The sequence below is a fragment of the Anarrhichthys ocellatus genome, unplaced genomic scaffold, assembly GCF_004355925.1.
Source record: "Anarrhichthys ocellatus isolate YVR2014 unplaced genomic scaffold, GSC_Weel_1.0 scaffold3, whole genome shotgun sequence".
NCBI lineage: Eukaryota > Metazoa > Chordata > Actinopteri > Perciformes > Anarhichadidae > Anarrhichthys > Anarrhichthys ocellatus.
The window spans coordinates 16,451,036-16,475,552 of record NW_022280033.1 but is presented as its reverse complement, the minus strand read 5'-3'; the positions used below and the strand labels follow the sequence as shown (position 1 = coordinate 16,475,552).

The window sequence follows — 24,517 nt, the reverse complement described above, 5'->3', positions numbered from 1 at the left end:
ATAACATATCATTAAAGAGTGTATATGACTGACGGTAGCTTCTTTCTTTTGTCACACAGCAGACACTGCCAGTGCACAAAGTGTGTGCAGAATCCTGCTTCGATAGCTGGCCTCACACATGCCTTGTGCAACAGATGACAGTTCATGATTAAGCATGTGCCGACATGTGGCGGAGCGGGCCTATCAACAGTGAGGATTTCTGCTCAGGCTTCTGCAGGGGCAGCTAAACAGGACCTGTTGCTGAATGGACTCATTCCAGTCACTCTCACTGGCTGCCACAGCAGATCTGTGCAACGGGGAGCTGGAGCTGAACCTCCTCTGTGCATGAAAACACTCTGCAAACATGGTGAGTACACAACCTCTCTACGGTGTGTGTGTTCAGTCTGCCACACAGAGCTGCTTACCGCCTCACACACACACTTGTTGCCATTTAGCCACTCTCACGGTGTAAAACTCCTGGAGATAATGTTTTATGGCAGACTGAGGAATGCAGATCATTTCGATACAAAGTTTATAATGTGCCCGTATAATTCTGCAGCGTTAAGAACGACATGAGCACATTTTCCTGCGTCTCTGTTTGCATTAACCGCAACACCGCATCCGATGAGTAGAAGAGGTTTAAGCCAGTGGGTATTGTGTGTGTGTGTGTGTGTGTGTGTGTGTGTGTGTGTGTGTGTGTGTGTGTGTGTGTTGCCCATTCTCTCTGCTGATTGAGTAGACTAGACTGTTGCTATGATGCCTGTTGATGTCATTGCTCTCTAGTCGTCACATCTGTTTGCTCTGGTTTGCTCTGGCTTTACCGCTTGTCTGGGGACAAAGCCCTCAAAAATCAATTTGAGGAATGTTGTGAAATGTCAAAAGTGCAGTTTAGAGTCAGGGTCACGAGGGCTGCATGAAAGGAGCATACGTTTAAATCCATGTGACCCCTCATCATGTGTCAAGATTAGGAACCGAGTGACCAAAAGGGAGGCCAACCCCCTCTCCCTCCCACCCACCACTACCACAACATACCTTTCAACCAGCTAGTCTTTTAAACCAGGAATGCAGCCTCTCATTCTTTCCAGATGGGATCCTGTGCAACCAATCACAGTCTGTGTTAGTGAAACTGCCCCCCTCAGATGTGCTGTACTGTTACTTCTGCTCTTTCCTACCAGGCTGGTAAAATTCAGAGTCTGGCTGAGGAGGAGAGGAACCACCTGCTCCCCCTGCTACGCAACGCTCAGTGGGTGGAGGTCGTGGGACGGGACGCCATTTACAAAGAGTTTATTTTCAAAGACTTCAATCAGGTATCTAATGTATCACAGTTAACTCACAGAATCCACAGAACTAGCATCTACAGTGTGTGATGCTCATACATGACTGCATGATTTCTTTACCCTTCAGGCTTTTGGTTTCATGTCCAGAGTGGCTTTGCAGGCAGAGAAGATGGACCATCACCCTGAGTGGTTCAATGTCTATAATAAGGTAAAAGAAAAAGGACACATGCAAAGATGGTTCCGTGAGAGCACAGCTGGACCTGGTGCTGAATGGCTTTCTTTATTAAGAAGCACCCAATATTGTGGCTATCATGTATAGAAGCTTCATGTTCAGCAGTCTTGCAACTAATGTCATCAACATTTATTGGCAAAATCGTGAAAGACGCTCCCATTTAAAAGCACTGTCCCAATAACTGAAGTTGGCTGATTGGACACATCTCCCTGCTGTCACAAAGATCACACAGGTGTGTCGTGTTTAGCTAATGAGACAGGAAGGGGTTTGTGCAACGCGAGTGGTCCTTGCAAAAGCAGTGAGGTGTCTGTCTCTAAGCTAAAGCTGAACTGTTTTGGTTCATGTCTACTGCCCTAGCTTATGAACTCACTGCACGCTGCCCTGACACAGTTTAGCTAGCTAGCTACTGACGTTAGCTGCTGAACACGGTGGAGCATTTCGCAGCTGACAGATGGAGTTGGTGGAGACTGAAGCAGAGCTCAAAGAGAGCGGATGTTGGACTTACGTTCATCAGGTGGCCGGAAACACGACAGCAAGCAAATGCTAACTGGTGTTTGTTTCACTAGTGCGGTGCCCGTTGAAAACATGCCTGTGTGGTTAATGAAAAGAGCCGCTCATACAAACGATTTGTCAACTCAACACTGCGCGTGCTTGGGTCCTGAGCAACGCGCCTGACATGACGTAGTTTGCGTCACACGCCCAAGTGGGGTCCCCAAACTAAAGAGGAACCAAACAGCTGTATATGTATTATGGTGTTTAGATATGAATTATACCCTACTTACAAAAGGCCCCCAAATCACTTAAACATACCATCATGACTGTGCTCACAACTTCCCGCGAACATTTGTGGAACGTTTGGAAACAACTTCTTTTTTTTTTTACTGGGAAGTATATTTAATTGCATTGTGTTGATAATGCCAGTTTATTCAAAGTGTATTAATAGTGCACATGTCTAGCTGTGTCCAAATTGCCTTTGTTGAATCTCTTTTTGGCTTTTGCTGTATGTCAAAAAGGTGAGCAAGGAAAGGTCTACAAGTTAACCAAGATTATTAGCGGCAAATACAGGGGGACATCTGATATACCAATAGAAGATAAACAGGGAAAGCCTCTTACAACGGAAGCAGACCAAGAAGCTAGATGGGCGGAGCATTTTAGCCAGGTGCTGAACAGGCCTCCACCAACAACACAGGCCAACATCCAAGATGCAGAAGCAGATTTGGATATCAGCATTGAACCACCAACCAAAGATGAAATTATAATCGCGATTAAATCCTTAAGAAACAGGAAAACCCCTGGCCCAGATGACCTCAATACAGAGCTCTTCAAAGCAGACCCGATTCTGGCAGCAACAATTCTTCAACCACTTTTTACATCTATATGAGAGAATAAGAAAATACCTGATGACTGGTCAGAGGGGATCATCATCAAATTACCAAAGACAGGTTCTCTAAGAAATTGTAACAACTGGCGTGGAATTACACTTCTGTCAATACCAAGTAAGATCATGGCAAAGATTATTATTAATTGAATAACAGATGCTGTAGACCAACATCTCCGAAAAGAACAGGCAGGTTTCAGAAAGGGTAGAAGTTGCAACGATCACATATTCACGTTACGTAACATCATAGAGCAGTGCACAGAGTGGCAGAGGGAACTGTATATAAACTTTGTTGACTTTGAAAAAGCATTTGACTCCATTCATCGTGAAAGCCTTTGGCGTATATTGCGGCATTATGGGATCCCTGAAGATATAGTTCATGTGATCCAAAGTTTTTATACCAACTTCACATGTAGGGTTGGAAACAGTCTCCAAAAATTCCAAGTAAAAACAGGTGTGAGACAAGGATGTGTGATGTCAGCTTTGCTCTTCAATATTACTATTGACTGGGTAATGAGACAAACAACTGAAGACCAAAATAGAGGCATTCGATGGACACTATTTTCATCACTTGAAGATCTAGACTATGCAGATCATCTCTCTCTTCTTTCACATACTCATCAACACATGCAGGAGAAAACATCCCGCCTCAGTGATTTTGGTCAGAAGATTGGCCTGAAGATCAGCAAAAAGAAAACAGAAGTGATGACTCTGAACATTCCCAATCCCTCACCAATTCAGGTTAACGGAGAAGATCTCCCTAAAACTGACGAGTTCACATATTTGGGCAGCACTGTCAGACATGATGGGGGCACAGATAAAGACATCAAGAATCGTCTTAATAAGGCAAGGAACGCTTTCAAAGTACTGAATAACATATGGAGGTCACAGCAGTACACCATCAAGACCATACTTAAATTGTATCAGCTGTGTTTTATCCACCCTATTGTACGGTTCTGAATGCTGGAGAATGACACAAGAAGACCTCAACAGACTATCAACCTTCCACACCAAGAGTTTAAGACAAATACTGCACATTTTCTGGCCAAACACCATTTCAAATAAAGAACTGTATGACAAATGCCAACAAGAATGCATGGAGACCATCCTAATGAGCAGAAGATGGGGATGGATAGGACATGTGTTGAGAAAAGATCCTGCTGATATTACAAGAACAGCCTTACATTGGACACCAGAAGGGAAAAGAAAAAGAGGCCGACCAAGAAACACATGGAGAAGAACTGTGGAAAAGGAGATGCAGAGCCTAAACCACTCATGGGCCACTATCCAGCGACTCGCCCAGGACAGATGGGAGTGGAAGACTTTTGTTGCTGCCCTCCATGCCAAGAGGCATAAAGGGAAATGATGATGTATGTCAATGGGAAGGCAAGAATGGATGATGCTTTTATAAAGTTGGCTGTCCATCTAATGGCTAAAGCAAACAGTTACTTGATACAAAATAATCGTTTCTTGTCATATGATGAGTTCCCTGCTCCCTTTCCCCCAGGTCCAGATCACTCTCAGCACACATGACTGTGGGGGGCTGTCCCAGCGAGACATCACTTTGGCCACCTTCATTGACCAGGCATCACTGATGTGAGCAACACTGCATCAGCCAACAGCTCCTCATGTATTCGTTCCTCTGAGAAATCCTGCAAATCCAAAGAATACTTCCTTCCACTGAATTGTGGAAAATGTAGCTGTAGCTACTGAAATGGTCCAATGTGTGTTTTAAAAATATGTTGGTAGTTTTGTTGTTAGATTGTGAACCAAAGGTAAAATAATGTTTACACAATAAAGATTTCAAGTAATTTTTCTCAGCAAGCATTCCAGTTATTACAGATAACAATCACAATGGTACATGTGTCCCTTTGTCACAACTAGTGTCTTATGTGCCAACGTTTTTGTACTTTACTGTCAGTAAATGCTATTTTCTCTGTCCAACTGTTCTTGACATAACAAAAAAAAAAAACACCCAGAAAATGATCTTATCAGACTTTATGCATTTTATTGAAAACATAACAGAGCATCTGCTGTAGTCAGCTAAGACTGTGACTGTGTTAACTGGCCAGAGTGGGTAAACAGTGTTTGATGTGGATCATGTTAAACCTGGCAGGTGCTTCCTCACACAAACATGCACTCTGACATGAAGACAAATCTTTAAACATTCAGAACCTCACATGGTGTACAGGGGTGGACAGAAGTAAAACAAAAACACCTTACAATAAAATGCCATCCAGCACTCCAAGAAACTAATTACAATGGTTGTCAAGGCGTCTGACATTATCAAAAACTAAATGAAACATTTAAAGACTGATGTATTTGTTTTACATTATATGTCAAGGTGTTTGTGTGTTACTTAGTGCATCATGTGCATGTGGAGCTTAATGATGTTGCAGTTATAAAGCCAAATCCCTGATGATGTTGGAGAGAAAACCTGCTTTGACGTCACAAGTTCAAACCTCTGAAGGCACAGAGCTGAACGCTCATTATTGCTACACAACGTCCCCATTTACATTTCCTCCGTTACAGTTTATAGTCACTTTGCTTAAAGAGGAATTTGCATTAAAAGTTTTTATTCAAAAGAGATTTCTTTGCTGTTCAATCATCACAAGATATTTCTCCAAAGCACACAGGATGAGTCATGATTGAAAAAGTCTTTCTTTTCTTTGCATGGGTAAGGGTTTCCACACCTGGACACATGATGGTATAAGCTTCAATCGCTAATGGGGATGTTGCGTCCTCGGTCTTTTAACCAGGTACTGACTAAAATCCACAAACATGTAAGAAGAACCGTAATACATTCATGTCTAATCTCTTTAAAACGGCTCAGTATGTAAAAACAATAGCTGAAAACACAAAACACTCACAAATTAAGTGATCAAAAAACACCCAGTGGTCACACAAATGGTTAAATTACACTAACAAGGCCAATAAGCTGACATTAAATACTATGCTTCTAATTAGTTTTCTTAACATTTATAGTAGAGCATTCCATTAAAGGAAAAGGTATATATTGCACAAACATGGAATTAATCTAATTGAAATTCACAATTTCAACAAGCAATATTAGGAAAGAAAGAGACCAACAGAAGGTCGTTTTGGTGTTACAGAATGCACCGGTGAGCGGTCAACCGGTCAGTAAATCTAAATATCCTGCTGAATGGATATCTACCAAAATATAGCCACATTCAGGCAGCGTGGGTTTCTACCAACATACAACTATCAAATCTGTCAGTCTGTGGTCAAAACACCTCCATCACAGGACGGATCTGTTTCCTTTCAGTATACCTAAGAACACTTCTATAACAGTTTGTTAAATGGGGGAGAAACACAGTTGTCCTGTTGGAATATGTCTCAGTGGATGAATAATTGCATTGGTTAAAAACTGAGGTAGATTGAATTAGGAGACAAGTGATTAAAACATTGAATTAGGCGACAAGTGATTAAAACAAGTGGTACACAGGTGAATGTTGGCAAGAAATATTGAGTTTCTGCTTCTTGATCAAATACAGTAGAGCAGAGTTGGAAACAGCCTCCAGTCCGGATTGTTATAGTATGTTAAATGTCTGTTGCTTTACAAGCCAGCTACTGAGTGGAAGTACCAAATCTAAAAAACAATTACATAGAACCAAAGCAGCTAAAAAAAAACAAAAAAAAAAAAAAAACAACTTTGGATTCTACTAACCGCTTTCAATATTCTCCCTTATTTCAAATTTAAAAGACAATTTTATTGAATATTAATGACATTTAAAAACTCCCGCTATCCAAATCTCTCTCCCTCCGTCTACACATCCCATCCCACCACTGCAGATGGTCCACGAATGCAGACTTAACACAAAACAATAAGTGCTAATCAAACGAGGACATGCATGTTGATGCTCCCAGGCAAACCCCTACTACAACATCAGAGCTGTTGTTTCAAGTGATTCACAGATTAACCTGATATGTTCTTTTCAGGGTGTTGCAGTGCTTTTACATAAAAAAAATGCTGTCTTCCAGAGAACTATGGCATGATGATGATGATAACTTTCACCTTCGTCAGGCCTCCACACGTAGAGTCAGTCTAAAGCAGTACATCCGCTTCCATGCTAGAGGGCAGCACAGCGTTTCTAACGAGCATTCAGTGGTCTGTGTTTTTTGCTGAGTCATGACAGATGGTGAAGCGGTGTTGGAAACAAGCTGAAATGTTCCGGCAGTAAAAAAAAAAAAAAAAAAAAAAAAAAAAAAATTCAAAAAGGAATGGTTCTGCTTCTTAAATTGGTTGAGATTATGACAGACATACGCATTTAACAAAAACTGAAATTGAAATTAATTTTTCAAACAAATAGAATAACACACACACACACACACACACACACACAATATTAATGAAATCAAATGAAAAGACTAAAACTCGTTTGGAACCAGTCATTTCTTCTCTGTGCCACTTAGGCACAATGTTACAAGCGATTGTAAATGACGATGGCTTGTGCTTCTGAGATCTTTGCAGATGTTTTCAGTATGGTGTAGGTATGCAAGATAAGGCAACCCCCTGAGCCATTAGCTCAGGGGCTCTGGGAGGAGGAGAGCGCGTTTCCCTGCGTGGGGAGGGGGGGGGAGGGGGGGGGGGGGGTTGAGGCAGAAAGGGCCCTGTTCTGCTTCAGTGGGCTTTGCCGTTGCCGTTCATGTGGCTGGCGTCTGGCTTGGAAACCTCAGTGCTGTAGAGACAGTCCAGGAAACCTCGGGAGATCTCCGTCACCATGGATCTGTCTGGGATGGACTGGGCCATGCCGTAGATCGCGCCCTGAAACGACAGGACACCAATGAGTTAACAAGCGCACTGTGTGCCTACATCTCCCAGCATACCTTTTAACAATACCTAGAGAATACAGTTCGTCTGAGCTGTATATACTGCGGATGGAAAGCAACTGTGTTTGTGTTGTTTGACACTACTGCAGCAGCCCCCCCCCCCCCATTAGACAAAACGGAGACACTCTGAGCCTCAGTAATGTAAAACCTGAACGTATAGTGCATATGTACTCCTATAATCTCAGGATCTCCATTTTCAGTAGGACCTTGCTTCATGTATCACGTGATCATTATTCAACTGAAGGCGACACTTCATTCATGGGTGTGCTCCTAACGAACCTGACTGGCACAAAGCAGGTTTGTGTCTGCTGGGCGGAGTTTCCACTCCATTTGAAAAGGGACACACACGTGCAGCGTGTGTCAACGTGAATCGACAGCTCGTGCAGCAGAAAAACAAAATGCCACGTGTACCAACGGCATGGTAAACAATAGAGACTGACGAACATATTTCACATGGTTCGTCATGACTCACGCCAAATGGTAACTGTACTTTCTCTCACTTGGCTCGATGACAGAGGCCACGGTTGAATGCACACTAAAAATTGAATGTGTGTACCTGTATTTATATGATGATTGTACATTTTATAGGTTTTAAGTTGTACTGTATATTCAGTGTATGAATGCAACATGTAAGTGTGTGTGTGTGTGTGTGTGTGTGTGTGTGTGTGTGTGAGAAAAGAGCGAGCTCACCATTCCTGTGGTTTTCTCTTTGGGGTTCTTCATGATGATGGCCACCTGCTCTTTGACATCACAGACAAATTTATCAGCAATGCCCGACTGCGTGTGCAGAACAGTGCAGCAAATGTGGATGCTGTGAAAGAGAACACTTAACATTACACTGGACTATTGATTATAATATTAATATTATTATTTATTTTATTCAATACGTACCTGGATGGGTACTGCAGTGTGTTCAGATTCCAGCCCTTTGTCGTCAGCGCATTAGACAGACGGAAAATATCAAAAACATCTGAGCCCATTGCCACCACGGACACCTTTGGCTCCCCAAAAACAAACACACCGTTTATCTTGCCGACTCTGTCAAAAAAAAGTCAATGTTGGGGGTGTGATCATTTTATGTATGAAATCAAAGTTCTTCGTAACACATCTCTACTTCGCCGTCAATACGCGCCAGTGTCTTACTCTTTTTGGATTTTGCGCGCCGTGCTGATGATCTTCTTGGTGGCGTCGATGTATCCATCCTCCCCCATGTGCATCATGGTCGCCCAGCAGGCGGCGATGATTCCTCCAGGCCTGGAGCCTGCGACAGAGGGCGAGGCATAGATTCCCCCCTGCCAGTCCGGAGCCACAAAGTACTGGTAGTGACGGTACTTTTTATCGCTGTAGAGGATCACTGAGGATCCTTTGGGGGCGTAGCCATACTGGAGAGACATATAGTGGCAACACAATAGTCAACATTGGTCTTTACACATAAACACAATGACTATTTCCAGATGTGTTGGTAGATATCATAACTTTCTTTGTATTCTTCAAGTTTGGAAATCAACAAAACGAGACGCAATTGGTTTGAAGGGAACACAAAACCACTCCTTACCTTGTGTGTGTCAGCAGAGATGCTGGTAACACCTTTTACCCTGAAGTCGTACGGGGCGAGTGGGTAACCGGCTTTGGCCATGAAGACAATGAGGAAACCTCCCAGACAGGCATCCACATGCAGCGGGAGGTTGTAGCGCACAGCCAGCTGGAACAGTGGGGAAAGTGTCAGAGAGCTTCACTTCCTCGTTTTTCATTTTCAGAAGCGTTTTAGGGGGAAAAATGTTTCACTCCTGACCTTGGCTACTTCCTCAACTGGGTCTATGATTCCATGAGGAAACTGAGGCGTCGAGCACACGAGCATGGCGGTGTTCTTGTTGATGGCTCTGCTCATAGCCTTGAGACAGAGGAAACAATATGGGAATAACTAGAGTCTAAGGAGAGCAGTCGATCCGCACACACTGCGTCTAGTGTATTCTCACCTTCACGTCTACTTCCATGGTGTGCTTGTCAAGGGGAATGTGAACAAGCTTCATCCCGAAGTAATGCGCCGCTTTGTCGAAGGCTGCGTGGACGCTCACAGGGGCGAGACTGCACAAAGTAGAAAAAAAAAACACAAAGATAGTGTTAGAACTTTTGAAGACGACAACAACAAGCCTTAAAAATGTCTTGTTTTCAACTTTTGTCATGACCATCATTAAGTGCAGTACTGCCATATCTGTTATACTAAGAACCCAAGAAGGCACAATGATTCAGAACAAGAAAACTGAAATCACTCATCAACCATATCTAATAAGGCTAGTCTTACATTTCAGGGTACTTCACACCGCGTTCATACGCCATGTCTCTGTACGCCTTGCAGGCCATCAGTATGCTCTCAGTTCCTCCTGAGGTAACCTGGACAAGGAGGCAGAGAGTTTGTTTAGATGCATCCTTAAGCTTTTACAATCTGTGAGCATAATTATGACGACTTACTGTGCCACAGGAGTTCGGTCCGCCATGGAAGAGTGTGCAAGACATCCTGACAACCTCTGCCTCCATCTTTCTCACGCCGGGAAAGATGTCTGGGTGGAGCGGGTTGCTCCATGCAAAGTCTCCATATACCTGGGATCAAAAGAGGGGAAAGAAAAAGTGTCAAAAGAAGTTAAAATATTGACTGTGACACACAAAGCAGGGTGGCAGTGGTCTCTTTTAAAAAAGGCAGGAGTTGTTGGTCCAAAAAACTAAATACAAAAAAGACAAATTAATGAGTCAGCCCTGCTTACTGTAGCGAAAATGTATTCAAGTTCAACCGTGGCTCTTCGTGCTTGGAATTCCAAAGCCCGGAGATGTACGACACAAAGATGCATACCTTCACCAGCAGATTGGTCAGTGATTCATCACCCCAGTACACGGCCCCCGAAACACAGCCGGTCTCCCACTGCACCTCATCTGCAACCACACGAGACATTTCTTTCTATTCAATATATGACAAAAAGGCCACAGGCCTTCCTCATACTCCCTCAGGCAGTCGGCCACACAGATGATGAAGCTCAGGAATGAGTGGTGACTTACTCAGAGTCTGGTACTCTCTGATTTTGTCCAGCACTTGGCTCTGAGAGAGGCCTTTAGAGGGCAGCTGTTTGGTGTAGCTCATCCCCTCCTTCAACGTGCACAGGCTGGCAGACATGTCGTCCAAAGCCTTGTTGAGCTGGCTCTGGATCTGTCATAACGAGAGGACGACGTTACTTTATAGGTGTCGACTACAAAAAAAAACAACTGAAGTAAAGTATGTGATGGTGAAGGTAACTGTGTGTCAGACTGAACGTCACTTCACTGTCAACACTCCCTGAATGTTTTTGATAAAGAAGGAACCCATTCACCACTGATACTTACTGTTGTGCCGACAAAGGGGATTTTTCTGATGAGTCGAAAGCACAGCTTCTTGATTCTGGACAGGAGACCTATTGGGCAAAACAAAAAACACACACAAGGCAGCAGCTGTGGTGAAAGACTGGCACACACATTCAACCACAGACATTAAACAGCTGACTGTGACCTCTAATCACGCGTCAAGACCAGACGTGGTCGATGACAATGGGATTACACAAAGCGCCGGAGACACGCAGTTCCCTTTGAGAGCGCCTCACTCTGAGCGACTTTGACAAGGAGGAGCCAGCCTTGTTGCTGAGGAATTCAACCACTGATTGATGGATGGATAGATAGATAGCAGATCTAGAAAGTCTTGTTGATTGATGGCATTTACGCAGTCAAACATACTAGAGGAACAAGTACTGTAGCAGAAGATACTAACTGCAGAGTGCCAGGGAAACTTCTTTAAAAAAAGTCAGTAAACATGTTAACATTTCAGAGAATATGTAAATCACACTGTTACAATTTGCATCTTTGCCTCAGGAAAGTTGCCCCCCCCCACTTTGCACCCATGCGCCACGTGTGACAGATTACTTTCTCGCTGGAAGAGGAAGCCTTTGATCCAGACCGCCCCCAGCGTGGTGAAGACCGTCACTCCGATCATCTGCCACGGCTCCAGGTCCACGCAGCGTGAGTTGACCTGCCGCCGGCCCTCCTCCAGGTACAGCAGCACCATATCCTTATACACCTCCAAGGCACTCTGGACACAGAGACACATGCATATCTTACAATATGCTTACCTTGCATCACATAGGCAGCTGTTCTTCCTCTGAATATGTCAATACGAGGACGTGACTGTTGAATAATCAGTGTTGATGGCGGTTATCGTCATCCTTATGGGATTTCTTATGAAAACCATGCTGCCAATTGAAGAAAATACTACAGTTGAGCTTGATAAACAGTGAACTACAATAGTTCAGAACCAAAGAGAGATTTGTCTTGAATTTAAACACATACGTGCCATGAAACAGAACAATACTCTAACAACTCACTTTTAAGAAAGAGTGACGTTGTAACAATTTAAAAAAGGCAAGCAACTCATTTTCCACGAGTCCCAAATGGAAGTACTTACATGAGAAGACATTGTCAGACCCACAGAGTTCAGTTTCCCCCCCCCCTCACACTAATACCGTCAGTGTTCCCTTCGTTCTCCAGGTGAGAGTGAGAGATCGCTCTCAGCAGCCTGGAGACCCACCAGCAGACTCCTCCCCAGCAGCGAAACCTACAGACAACACATCCAACCAGCGGAGGGGATGTTTGGCAATCAACCACAATCAGACACAACAGGAAGTCTGCCTCTAGACAGAACTATCGGGGATATTATGTACAATTAGTTCCAAGCCTGATCACCAATAAACGCTGCAATATTTGTTGTCAATCCGAGTGTGAATTCTTCACAACCTGAGAAGATCAAACTGAGCCTAAATCACAGCCATAATCACTCAAAATGACCCATGAATGATATTTCATAAGTGCAGCGAAATTATCTTTCCATTATCTCTCCCCGCTTGGGTTTTTTTTTTTTAATGACACAATAGCAGGCCGTTAGATAACGTGGACCTTTGTTTCTCCAACTCAGCCACAATCAGATGGAGGAAAGCTTAAAGGTTCAAAAGACAACATGTTGAGTAATCCACGTCTGATACAAACAGGCCGTAACAGCACAATGAGGCACGTCTCCTCGAGCTATCGAAACACCGAGTTCATTGTTTGATGCATGCAGAAAGACTTTCCTGGTGAGAATATCAAGTGGTTTTAAGTGAGTGAAGCTTTAATGGAGGCCCGTCTGTGAGCCATAGGAGTCCGCACCTCTGCCACTCCAGCTGTTCTACCTGCCTGTTTGGATGACATGCTCTCATACAGGTTGGGCCAGATCAGCTGCATAGAACCAGACAGGGGGGAGCCATTACCATATGTGTGTGTGACTGGGAGGCTTGACTCCAGCAGTCATGATAGGGATCGGGTTTGATTGGGAAGGTATACGAGGGCTGGCGAGATCGCTATCACGCATCCGTCGTAAAGACGAGATTAAACCAGCGTTATCTAAGATCTGTGCAAAAAGGCAAGTGTGGCCCTCAGCACACAGGCCTCTCTCTGTTATCCAACACTTTTCGGGGCCTATCAGGTTCCACCCACACTTTTCCCCAGACCGTTCAACGCTATCTTTTACATCTCAGGAAAACTTTATTCGGAGTTCACACAAAGACACTTATGCAAGTGTTGTCCGACTCATTGTTTGAGCAGTGGACGCCCATTCCTCTGCCCCCCCCCTCACTCGCAACAACATTTGACTATTCTGTAAGGAGAGCTTTTGTTGTCTCAGAGGGGAGGTCATGTTCTCATGGAAATGTACTGGGTGTGAGGTGGCTGCTCCTGGATACATCAAAAGGGGAAACCAGACCGTGAAGCAGGACATCACACCGGCTTTTTAGTCAAACAGAGATCCAGAAATCACTCGGGGGGTAATTACCACTGTGGTATTTTCGCAACAGTTTCACGTGACATGTAGCAAAAAAAATAGCTTTTTTTTGGGTGACTACTTCTTCTTCCTGTTCCTTGTATTGATCAGATGGTTCATGTTGCACTGACAGCAGATATGTGACAGACGAGATGCCCCCTGGTGCTGAGTCCTCTCTGTCTCAAGGCTGCTGACAACAAACCTTGATTCTGCTCCTTTAATTAAGGAAAAGAAAAACTCCCAAATCTAAACAGCTCTCTGGTGGCAGTGCTACTTTGTTTAAGCTTCCTGCAGGTTTAACTTGAACAGGATTTAAGCAGGGCAATAAACAATAGGAAGGAGCTGTAAATCCTACCAGCAGACACCTTATCAAATCTAAATCTTTCAGCTTATTAATAGAAGCATTATCGTGCAGTCATGTGGCTGCACTGTACTTCCCTTTATTGTCTTATATAGGAGTAACATACTGAGGGTCAACTCATTTCAGGAGCCAAAGAAGCAATGTGGGTGAAAGGGTTCTTCATAAAAACAGCCATAAATCTGTAACGAAAGGCTTCGACATGAGGGGTCACTCTCACACTCACACACAGTTTCGTGGACTTGCGACATCTCGGTGAGCAAAACAAGTGGGCTCATAAGTAACGTTAGCGCACTTCACAAAGATAAACAAGTATTCTCCTCTTCCAGCTGCGCTGCCACCGTCACAGTATCACAGTGTGTCTGTAATTTGGGGGAAAGAAATAACAGATAAAAGTGAGGCGACACCTACCCACGCGTCCATGTTGTCGCCGAAAGTCTTCTTTTCGTGTGTGCCACTTATGAAAGTCGCCTCCAGTAGCCTGCGTTCAGTCTCCGGCTCTCATCTAACATGCCACCGACAAAAAAACACAGCAGCAAGCTAACCCTGATTCAGGAAGTAACGAGCAGCATAATAAGCTGCGCGCGGTCTAGGTCAGTGTAGATCTGACAACGCCGCGGACGGGCCTGATCACGTGCTGGAGAGCCGTCCGCGTGGCGCCGCATCCTTGTGTAGATCTACTTTTTAACAACGGAGGAGGAGGAGGAGGAGGAGCAGGACGCAGCTGCGCCGCACGTTTTGACTCCCACAACTGGACGTGTTAGCAAAGAGCTGATGCTGCGTTCTAATGCTCTTCGTAAACTCAAACTCCCAGTTATGTCAGTGCGTTCAATACATATAATCACAAATACAACATAGCTAGACCGGGCACAAAAAGTACTTTTCAATTATTATTGTTTATCCATTTATTTTTCAACTGTTTTTTTATTTATGAATTATTTATCATAATGGTTCAGTTTTTCTTTTTGTCTGTACATTTTGTTTCTCCACATAATGCCTCTCTATTTAAACATCTACATACATAAGCTTAGAAAAACAGACCTATTTCCATCTTTGTGACCATGTTTTTTTTTTTTTTTTACATAATCCAACGGGTCTTTAGTTTAAAAAGTAAAACAATTAGCTTAACCCATGAAGTAACACTTAGTCCTTAGGTTTGTCTGAAAAATTGAAACTTACCAAGTTTGGAGATTCATTGTTTTTACTGGATGACTCTGGGTTAACACACACAACTGCATTAATTCTGTAGTTTTTTATTGGCCTCAAAGTAGTGAAAACAATATTGGAACCATAGTCTACACTTCCACAGATTGCTAAACCCTCATAGTCGCAGAAAAACACTACATGTGTGGATGTGGGATGATGGGATTGAAATTGCTGTTTGTTTATGAACCAAGCGCTGTTTCAAACAACAAAAGTGACGACTGAACTGAGAGCCATGTATTTTCGACGCTCTGCATTTTGAAAATGGTGATGCTTTTGTGGCACACTCAAATTATACAACTCTGTTGGGTTGTTCACCTTTAGTCTACTTATAGTTTTCATATTTCCGACATTACGCGAAGGCATCGTTTGGTCTCGCTTTTGTAATTACATGAAACGTTGTTTTCTCTTCAGGAGTGAAAACAGAGCCTCGGAGCAGCCGAGTTCTGGCACTGCGACAACACCCCCAACAACTATAGAATGAGGACACGTGCAGCAGAAACAAATCTCCTTTCTAACTTAGATACATTTATAACATTCCGTTATTTGGAAGCTAATTTTATTATTTTTATTTTAACGCAGCAGCTGGAATGATAAAGTGGAAATATAGCTATATAAAGAACAAGACATGTGTCCTTGTATTACGCAAACAATGATTCCCGATGTAATATGAATGGACCAACATGTTTGAATCAATAACTCAGTCAGTGAGCTCATGTGGTGCACAGGCTGTAACTGTGTGTGACATGCTGCTGATTATTATCCCCAATGGTTTGTAGTGATGGCTGCAGGTCCATAGTGGTTAAACTGTCATGGATAGGTTGTGCACCACTGAGCTCAACATACACATTTAAAAAAAAGACAAAAATTATATTAATTATTGTCATCTTTTTCTCTAAAGATATTAATTAAAGCAAATTATAATTGCTGTATCAACCTATTAGAATTGTGAGAAAGAAATGGCAATATGTCCAAATTTGAAATTGAAGTCAGCTAAATGAAGATTTCTGTATAATGAACTGCAAGAAATAACTAAAAAAAGACGATAAAAGAGACATACTAATCTTCAATTACTAAATTGATGACTTTTTTTTTTATAAAAAAGGAAGGTAAGTCTTAAGGTAACATGTCTTCTGAGGATTTTATCCATTTGCAGAAAACGCAACTTTGTTCTTTTCGTCCACGAAGACCCAGTAATAAACAATAACAAGCTATCAGAAGAAAGAAACCCCCTTCTGTATTAGTTTAGGAGGAGAAAGAGGGCGGCTTGCAGCCACAGCCCTACTCGTGCTTCACATCTTTTCTAAAAGACAAACTGTGTCCATAGGACAGCTATTCCGCTGTAATTGGTGTACACTGTCTTCTAAAGCTGAGGTAAGAGGTACAATGCCTTGCCTGTGAAAGGGAACTCTAAAGCACGTTAAAAGTGAATTACTTCTTGTGTAAAGTGTGTTCGGGGTCATTCTGGTCACGATGCGCGCACCTCTCCAAAAGCGCACACGTCTCCAAAGACGCACTCCATACTTTCTAAAAGGCAGTCACATTGTTGAGGGGTTTCACAAGAGGTGTACATATGGCATCCGGGTTGCAATTAAATGTTTTTAAGATGTTTTTTCTATCTTGAAGAAGTTTCCTTTTTCTCTTTTTTCCCACCCGGCAGCTCTTTGCCAGAAAAAGAAGAAGGGGAAGGGGGGGCACATTGAAAGGCTTCGCTGCTAGTTCGGGATGACAACAATCTGGTCAGCGAGTTGTTGGACTTTGATTGCCCCCCTCAAAACGTCCTTCAAACAAAAAGCTGAAGACGAAAATAAAGCCCCACCTGGTACTTCTGTTTGCTAAAATAATAATATATAGATTTCGCTAAATAAATAATCAAAGGAGACTGCAGCTGAGGAAGTATTAATCAGGAGCATCGGGCAGGTATCACCTGCTCCGGAGCTTGCTCGGTTTATTGTTAAATATTGTTAAATCAGTTTTCGTACCAAGTCTGCTCCGATATCTGCTATTTCCACAGCAACTGGGCGCTTATGTTTGCCTACACTTTGCATAACAAGCAGGACACTACACGGCACACTGATAAAAAGAGAGGCTGACAACTTCAAACCCACACCTGTCCACGCTATCCGAATATGGATTTGGCATCAATGGATATTTGTAAAGTGGTAATATTCCGTTTACTTTAGACTTTCTGTGCCTTTTATAACAGCAAGGCACCATCTCGTATCTCAACGGCGTATTTGTCCAGTTTATTGAAAGCATATGGTTATCAGATTGTTTCCAAAACACATATTTAGACAGAAAGTTAAGGAGAGCTTTTTGTGATCCTTTGTTGGCAATTGTAAATCATGTTTGAGCTCTGCCACACTCCCCCCTCTTCCCTCTCCTCCTCCCCCACCAGGGCTGAAACGTGTCTGCGTGTTGTTGACATATTTTACTAATCTTTAACTCTCCAAAAGTAAAGTTAATCTAATGCGCCCCTGAGTTGTGGCGATAGTGGACATGTTTTTGGAGATGTCATAGCGCACACATGTAGGCTCACATTACAGAATAAATCGGGATTTTATTGTTGTGGCACACAACAGGACCCTTTGTACTATCAGTTCACACAAAAGGTTTCTCCTTTTCGAATACTCTACGTTAGGTGGCCCCATGCGTAATTGTCCTTCTCCAACTACCTGAGCTTTGCGCTCTAAGGCATTGGGCGAATGTTTGTCCAAATATATGTGGCATTAAACGTCTCAGTTCCTTTGATGTAGATCAGATTTTGTGAGCTAACACGGAGATAAGTGACTCCTTAAAATGAATGTTGGCAACATTCAAGCAAGGACCAACTTGCAAGCAGCTCAAAGCTATTTAATGCCAACCTTACCAGGCCATGTGATATGCGCACAACCAAAAATACGCAACTGTATACGTACTAATAAACAATTTATTTTAAATAAATTGAGGAGCTGCTGTGGTTTCTACCTCAGTTTTCAGTACTGTGGTGCATCTGAAGTTAATTTTAGAAGAAGTTATTATTCCCACCATGTACCCAGCACGGCATGTGCCAATATTTCGAGTGCGTAAAATGTGGCATTACAAGTATCCTTAAAGATAGAGATCAGATGACACTTGCAAATGCAGACCCACACCTCGTGGTTAACAAAACATCTTTCTGGAGAGAAATACAGTGATGTGTTAAATATTTCTCCGTAGCCTTTTTGTAAGAGATACGACAACCAGTTGACTACCTTTCCAGCGTCTCTTTTTCAATTAACACGGAGACGTTATTACTGCATGCTGCACAAATACAGAACTGACTGGCCTTAAGCGCTTCCAGAGGAGATGAACACTTACCATCCACACTCGTGTACCAGGTCATTCTCATAATGCTCGGATGTGGATGAAGAGTTATGCGTAAAATGAAGACTTATATTCATATACTTATTTACTCTGTCAGTTTTTTTCTTTAATGCCTGGAACTACACCGCTCATGAAATTTGACTGAAATCTAAATGTGAAAAATACAGTTCAGTTTGCAGGCTGAGTGATGATCTCTACGTTGTTTATCAGAAACACGCGTGTCCTCACTGAAGCCCACGATAAATATCCCAATAGTGTTATTTTACCCAGACATCCAGCACTTTTTGCTCGGTGGGGTCACAATATAACGAACAGTATATAGACAGTTACTACAAGATCCCCAAAGAAGCAGCTCAAGCTGATTTTAGGCAGACTTTTGGGGAAAGCCAAGAAAAAGTCTCGTCTACAAAATCAAGTTTGATCTCACAATTACATTTGGTTACTTTTATCTTGGCTTACATATATGGCAATTCACCACTCAAATTACAAAGATGACACAAAGAAATTGAGCAGTGTGACGACTGCCGAGAGGGGGAGAGGGTGAAGGACGCGCTGCCTGGAAGCTGATTGGCCCCCTGACAGTCGCTGTTGATTCAGGCGTCCACCGGGCAAAAAGATAAGATAAAGGCCATATAAAATAGCAGAGATGCGCATCCATCCCTCACTGTCAGCTGCACATACAGCGTCTGCTGCCTCCAGCTCCAAGAGAGGATTGACAAGGACAACTGGATGTCTCCATATCCAAGCATCACCTGTCAGGTAAGTGCAAATAAGTCCATCCATTTTTTAATATCTGGTATTTGGTCTTTTACAGATAGATTGCTGAGTTACATGACTCTTGTTAACGCTTTAAAAAGTTTGAGGTAAAAAAGCTGCATTGGTTATAATAAGTGAAATCATTTCATGAACATGTTAGAGGCTCACCAAAAAAGAGCTCAGACTCAAAAGCTTTAAAAAAATAGTTTTATTTTTAAACAAAACTTGATTAACTGACTCTTTAATACATTATTTCCTTAATGCAAACGAAACAGTGGTTGGCTAATATTATTTATGGTTATGCATTAGATATTTGATTCTATGTCAATTGTTTTTCTATTGCAGAGTATGTCTCCCAAAGCACCGTGCTCCCCAAACGACCTGCGCCCATCCAGAGCCGCAGTGACCCTCTGCGGGTTTCCTCCAGCTGTCCGCAGCCGCGTGAACGAGGCCGGTGACACCAGTGAACACGAGCCACGAAAACCGCTGATCGTGACCGGAGGCGAAGCCTCCCTAAAGACAAACCCGAGACCCCAAAGCAGACGCGAGCAGTCCGGACAGCGGGGCAGGCGCAGAACGAAGGCCAACGACCGGGAGCGCTCGCGGATGCACAACCTGAACTCCGCTCTGGACGCGCTGAGGACAATCCTGCCGACTCTGCCCGAGGACGCGAAGATGACCAAGATCGAAACTCTGCGCTTCGCCCACAACTACATCTGGGCTCTGAGCGAGACTCTGCGCATGGCCGACCAGCATGGGCGCGTGCCAGAGTACCTGCCGCCGGTGGGGTCCGACCCGAGCAGCCCAACCAGCGTGTCCTCTGCGGAGTGGGACTCAGCGTCACCTGCACAGTCCGGTTGTGCGACCTCAGCGGTCTGCGAGCAGACACACCGTTACACGTTCTCTCCTCAGATGAAGTGTAAGATGTTATCGAGAGACCCGTCCGCTGTCATCCCCGTTACCTTCTATTTCAAGTCAGTCTGCGGGGAAGATGACCCGAAAAACACGTGGCGCTTTTGACTCTTTATAATCGCGAGCATTTTTATTTATTTACTATTATTTTTTTTTTTATGAGGAACTGTGAGTAACTTAGAAAGCTGCTGCCCTGCTCTCTGTGTTAAACCTTTAAGGCATGCCGCACTTCCAGACCCATCAGTGCAGCAGCTTTCTCTACCTTCAGACTGAACGTAGTTCTTTAAAGCACTTAAACTAAATGGGTTTAAAATGAGTGTTTAAGATAAGAAGTGCGAGTTTCAGAACATCATTTCATGACAAAGCAACTTACAATCAGTCCCACTCCGTGAAGCACAATCATTGAGGACAAGACAGTTGGTTTGAGCTAAAAATATTTATTTTGGTAATGATATTCAAATGTGTTTCTGCTGCATAAAAGTACATCTATTTATTTAATAAAACATGTCCCTCTGGGTGAAAAAGTGTGGCTTTCCTTTGTTTCCAGGATTCAAACGAACATACTGAACATGTACAAAGACAAATATCATTTAAACACAGTGGGTGTCAATCAAATGGAAAATGATACATTATTTTTTGGGAGAGAAAAGAAAAAAAAAAGAAAAAAAGAATGCCATCATTTCATAGTATCAATCAACTTTCCTTTTGTAGATGTCAATGTGCAAATCAACATTTTCAAAGATATAGTTCTTTACTGTCCTGCCTACCAGTGACTGTACTGAAGCTTAATGCGAGAGAAAGACCCTTGGAGAGTCTTAGGAGTAGCAAGAGCTAAATGTTGGAATGTCTTGGGTCACGTCGCGGCGTCCCGTAGTGGCGTGCAGTCCGAGGCAGAGCTCAGCGAGGCGCTCTACTTGGGGAAGACGGTGACCACGTCGTAGCCCTCTGGAGGAGTCACTCGCTCGCGTGCGTGCTTTTCGCAATAAATCTGCTCCTCCACAAAGAAATGTCCCTTCTGCTTGAGGTTGACGTCGCAGTCCGTGCAGGTGTAGCATTCGGGGTGGCGGAACTTGTCCCTCAGCTTTACCACCATCCCCCTGAAGGAGACACATCACATAGATCTCGTTAAATGATGTCGTTCATCCAGACACTAAATCATGAGCTGGGTTCAACTGATTTGGATCAGGTTTTCATGGTATGTGCAGCACTAAAAAAAGGTTAGAAGCTTCACTACATGTCCAACGGTACTACAAACATCGCACCGATATGTGACTGCTGGACATTTCCTTCCAAAAGAAACGGCTTTATTATTATGCTTTTATTACAGACGGACAGGAGGGAGAAATGTCAGGAAACAAAGAGACAGATGCAACAAACGTCCCGGCCATTTAGATTCTCATATACTCCGTGAGACAACAGTGTGTGGGTCTGTATGTAGAATGAGTTCTAACCTAAACCAGGGCTGACATAGGATATCAGCAACTAAATACATTTTAAGGGGAAATGTTGTTGTAACACATCTCAACAGAGGCAACAAGACTTCCCTTCGGTCCTAACTAAACTCAGCCACAAGGTGGAGACAAACTCCAGACAGAGACACTCTCGGGCCCTTTGTGTTGAGTCGCAACATTTTGTCACAATGTGGACGGTAAATAAATGCAATAACTGACTGTGGTGAACTTCTTCAGTGCTGCAAAATGAACATGTGCAGAGGAAACGTAGAATACTTACACGATCCCCGACCCACATTTGTCACAGGAGGGTAACTTGTCCGTGTTCCCCACCGATGAGCCGAACTTTGTGGCGGGTGGTTTCACACTCCTGAACCCCGACGGTTTATCAGGGTCCCCTACAAACACAGAGAGGAACAGCTCTACGTACTTCGAGGCTCCGCTGGTTCTACACACATCGATGACGCGTCATTTTCATTGGGATTTTGAGTCCCCTAAATCTGTAATGTAATCTAAAAGCTGGGAGTGATAAGCGGGCTCCATACCCGTCTCAAGGATCTCCTGAAGCACTTTGAATGAAGCCGACTGCCGCGGAGGCTCGTCGGACTCTTGGTTCTCCTGCAGCATCTTGTAAACCTCAGAATCTGCTGCTACAGCCGGCCGCTTGCCTGTCTGCGATGGATCCGATGGAGCCCTACGAAGCAACAGGGTTCATTTCAACACGTCTGCAGGAGGCAGGAACGTCAACGCGTTCTTAGGAAACACACGGCAAACACTTTGTTTGATAAATAAAGAGCACGGCTGGAAAAGTCCATGAGATCATAAGACCTCTGCTCTTTTGTGTATCATGCTTATTTTCACAAAAAAATAAATTATTCTGCTGTTTAGTACCCAACAGAGATGAGATGGAAGACTGTCCCATATTCTCCAGAGTTTTGTTTTCTTAATTCTGTTTTGTGATGGAGTTTAATATTGCATTCCTAGTCTTAAAGGTGGCATGAAGTGATCCAATTGTCTACCTTCATTCGCCAATAGCTGAGTGAATACCTCATCATATCCACATTACTGTGACTTGTAAAGACACGCATCACGCAGCCTTCTGCAACTCTATTTCTGCTGAGCGAACTGATCAGAAATACTGAGAATCCACTCTCACCTATGTGTCCAATCAATAAAGTGATTGATTCTGAGACGTGTTGTGCTTCTTTCTCTTAAGATGAAACATTGGAACTCTTTGATCAAACTTTTCAAAACAGTGCTTTTGTGAACTGAATGTTTGGAGCTAAAGTGGACGATCAGAGCGGAGGGACGGCCTCCTCACGGCTCTCAACGACGAGGCGGAACAAAGCAACAACAAACACACTGAGGGAGAAAGACTCCATTCTCTGCTCAGCAAAACCCAACAGACTTACCCACCACTACACAACTTCAGTACTACTATATAGTCTGTTGGGTTTTGCTTAATCCAAATGGGCTGTGAATCATAAGTGAAACACATCAATAAAAAGCGTGTGACGTGGAGACATTGAGCATGTAGTTGAACTTTGACCTGCTCTCTGTGACGTATGTGGACACTCTGGAGAGCAAGTAGAGGGCGAATCAGAGCCCAGTAAGAACCAATAGAGCCAAGTAAGCAACATTTAGATGTTGCTACCAAACAAATACAATAAATATGTACACTTCAAACGCTAACATACGGTCAGATTGTTGTTGTATTGGGTCAAAGACAGTTGGATTTTGTCTTTGATCACCCGACCCCAACTTACTGGTTGTTGGGCTCGTTGGCCATCGCGATGGTTTTGACTTCGTCCACGGTCGAGTTGAAGTCCTTGATGTTCTCTGAAGAGTAGAGACCGGACGGGCTGTTGTACTGGTTGGTCACAACTTTGGGGCCAAACCCGGCGAACGGCAGCGCGCTCCTGTTGTGGGTGGAGCCTATGTGTCTCACTTCCTATTTGAAAAAAACGGTACCGTTAGAGCTTTCAGTGAGTAACCGAGCAAAAAATAAAAGGGAGTGAGGGCAGAGGTTTGTGTCTGAAACATGCAACACACGTTGTGCAACCTCGATGCAACGGTGGTCACAACTTTTGACGCCTTCAGATGAACTGTCATTTCATAAAAAAATAGAAAAAAGTATGCGCTTGCACATGTACAAACATGCAGCTGATAGTTATGACAGTTAAAACTCTTACTCAATATCTGAAAACACCCAACCTTTAATTCAAAAACGATGGAAAATATTGTTCAACTGAAAACGTCAAAACGGCCTCATTTGCTTCTTGGCCGGCTGCTTCTAGTTTGACTCGAAGTCACACATAATTTAGTGGGATAATGTGCGACTGTGGATTGGGACTTAATTATAGCCAACGGCCTCTTTTAAGAGGAGCACGTCATGACACTGGCACGCCATGAAAGTGGGCACATAAATACCACCAAATCTAGCTCATGCATCACGGTGGGAGCACGGAAATGCCTCCAAATATAGCTCATGCTTCAAGCGTCCGACGACTGAACCGCAGAAATACCCCAGAGTCTCTGGGAGCGAGTAAATCTAACACAAGCAGTGACCGTACGGCCCAAAAAGTACAAAGCAAAGGTTTAAAGTAATGAAACAGTGAACACACAGTAAAAGTGACCAAATCCAGACAAGCTGCTGAAACACGTGTCGTGTGTGTGTGTGTGAGTGAGAAAAATGCACAACATTCTGTGAAACACACGGAGCCCGAGACGCCGTTTCCTACATGAATTCACACTTTTCCAGTCAGCGGGCAGGAACTGAGGCTTGCGTCAGAGCTTGGCTGATAAACTACCGTCTCCTAGGAAACCTCCTGTTGGGAAGTAAACAATGACTTCATCGTTGGCAGTGGAGAGAGAGAGAGAGAGAGAGAGAGAGAGAGAGAGAGAGAGAGAGA

General features: G+C 43.5%; 4 protein-coding genes across 6 annotated transcripts in view; 2 read left to right on the top strand and 2 right to left on the bottom strand.

The window, feature by feature from the left end:
* The first annotated feature begins 241 nt into the window (after nucleotides 1–241).
* Nucleotides 242–7,427, top strand: pcbd1 (pterin-4 alpha-carbinolamine dehydratase/dimerization cofactor of hepatocyte nuclear factor 1 alpha). Its single transcript, XM_031876206.1, has 4 exons — nucleotides 242–346; nucleotides 1,155–1,286; nucleotides 1,384–1,464; nucleotides 4,374–7,427. The coding sequence occupies exons 1-4, from the start codon at nucleotides 344–346 to the stop codon at nucleotides 4,464–4,466; spliced, it is 309 nt and encodes a 102-aa protein (XP_031732066.1). The 5' UTR covers nucleotides 242–343; the 3' UTR covers nucleotides 4,467–7,427.
* On the bottom strand, nucleotides 4,850–14,536 carry sgpl1 (sphingosine-1-phosphate lyase 1). 3 transcript variants are annotated; one of them, XM_031876184.1, is made up of 14 exons: nucleotides 14,350–14,536; nucleotides 11,657–11,822; nucleotides 11,087–11,154; nucleotides 10,766–10,913; nucleotides 10,563–10,642; nucleotides 10,187–10,315; nucleotides 10,020–10,108; nucleotides 9,694–9,802; nucleotides 9,510–9,608; nucleotides 9,273–9,419; nucleotides 8,861–9,099; nucleotides 8,609–8,755; nucleotides 8,408–8,528; nucleotides 4,850–7,652 (listed from the first exon to the last, which is right to left on the bottom strand). In XM_031876184.1, exons 1-14 carry the CDS (start codon nucleotides 14,359–14,361, stop codon nucleotides 7,509–7,511), a joined length of 1,698 nt encoding a protein of 565 aa, XP_031732044.1. In that variant the 5' UTR covers nucleotides 14,362–14,536; the 3' UTR covers nucleotides 4,850–7,508. The 3 variants fall into 3 exon arrangements, with proteins under 3 accessions (XP_031732044.1, XP_031732053.1, XP_031732038.1); XM_031876193.1 differs by lacking the exon at nucleotides 14,350–14,536 and adding an exon at nucleotides 12,195–12,922; XM_031876178.1 differs by lacking the exon at nucleotides 14,350–14,536 and having other exon boundaries at nucleotides 11,657–12,181.
* Nucleotides 14,537–19,590: 5,054 nt separating this feature from the next.
* neurog3 (neurogenin 3) lies at nucleotides 19,591–20,262 on the top strand. Its single transcript, XM_031874665.1, has one exon. It carries the CDS (start codon nucleotides 19,591–19,593, stop codon nucleotides 20,260–20,262), a length of 672 nt encoding a protein of 223 aa, XP_031730525.1.
* A 28-nt stretch (nucleotides 20,263–20,290) lies between these two features.
* pdlim1 (PDZ and LIM domain 1 (elfin)) overlaps nucleotides 20,291–24,517 on the bottom strand; it is a 6,633-nt gene continuing 2,406 nt past the window's right edge. The window contains exons 4-7 of the mRNA XM_031841461.1: nucleotides 23,372–23,556; nucleotides 22,151–22,299; nucleotides 21,886–22,003; nucleotides 20,291–21,251 (exon numbers count right to left, since the gene is read on the bottom strand). Coding sequence (XP_031697321.1) covers nucleotides 21,065–21,251; nucleotides 21,886–22,003; nucleotides 22,151–22,299; nucleotides 23,372–23,556 — 639 coding nt within the window. The 3' untranslated portion in view covers nucleotides 20,291–21,064. The remainder of the gene's footprint in view (nucleotides 21,252–21,885; nucleotides 22,004–22,150; nucleotides 22,300–23,371; nucleotides 23,557–24,517) is intronic.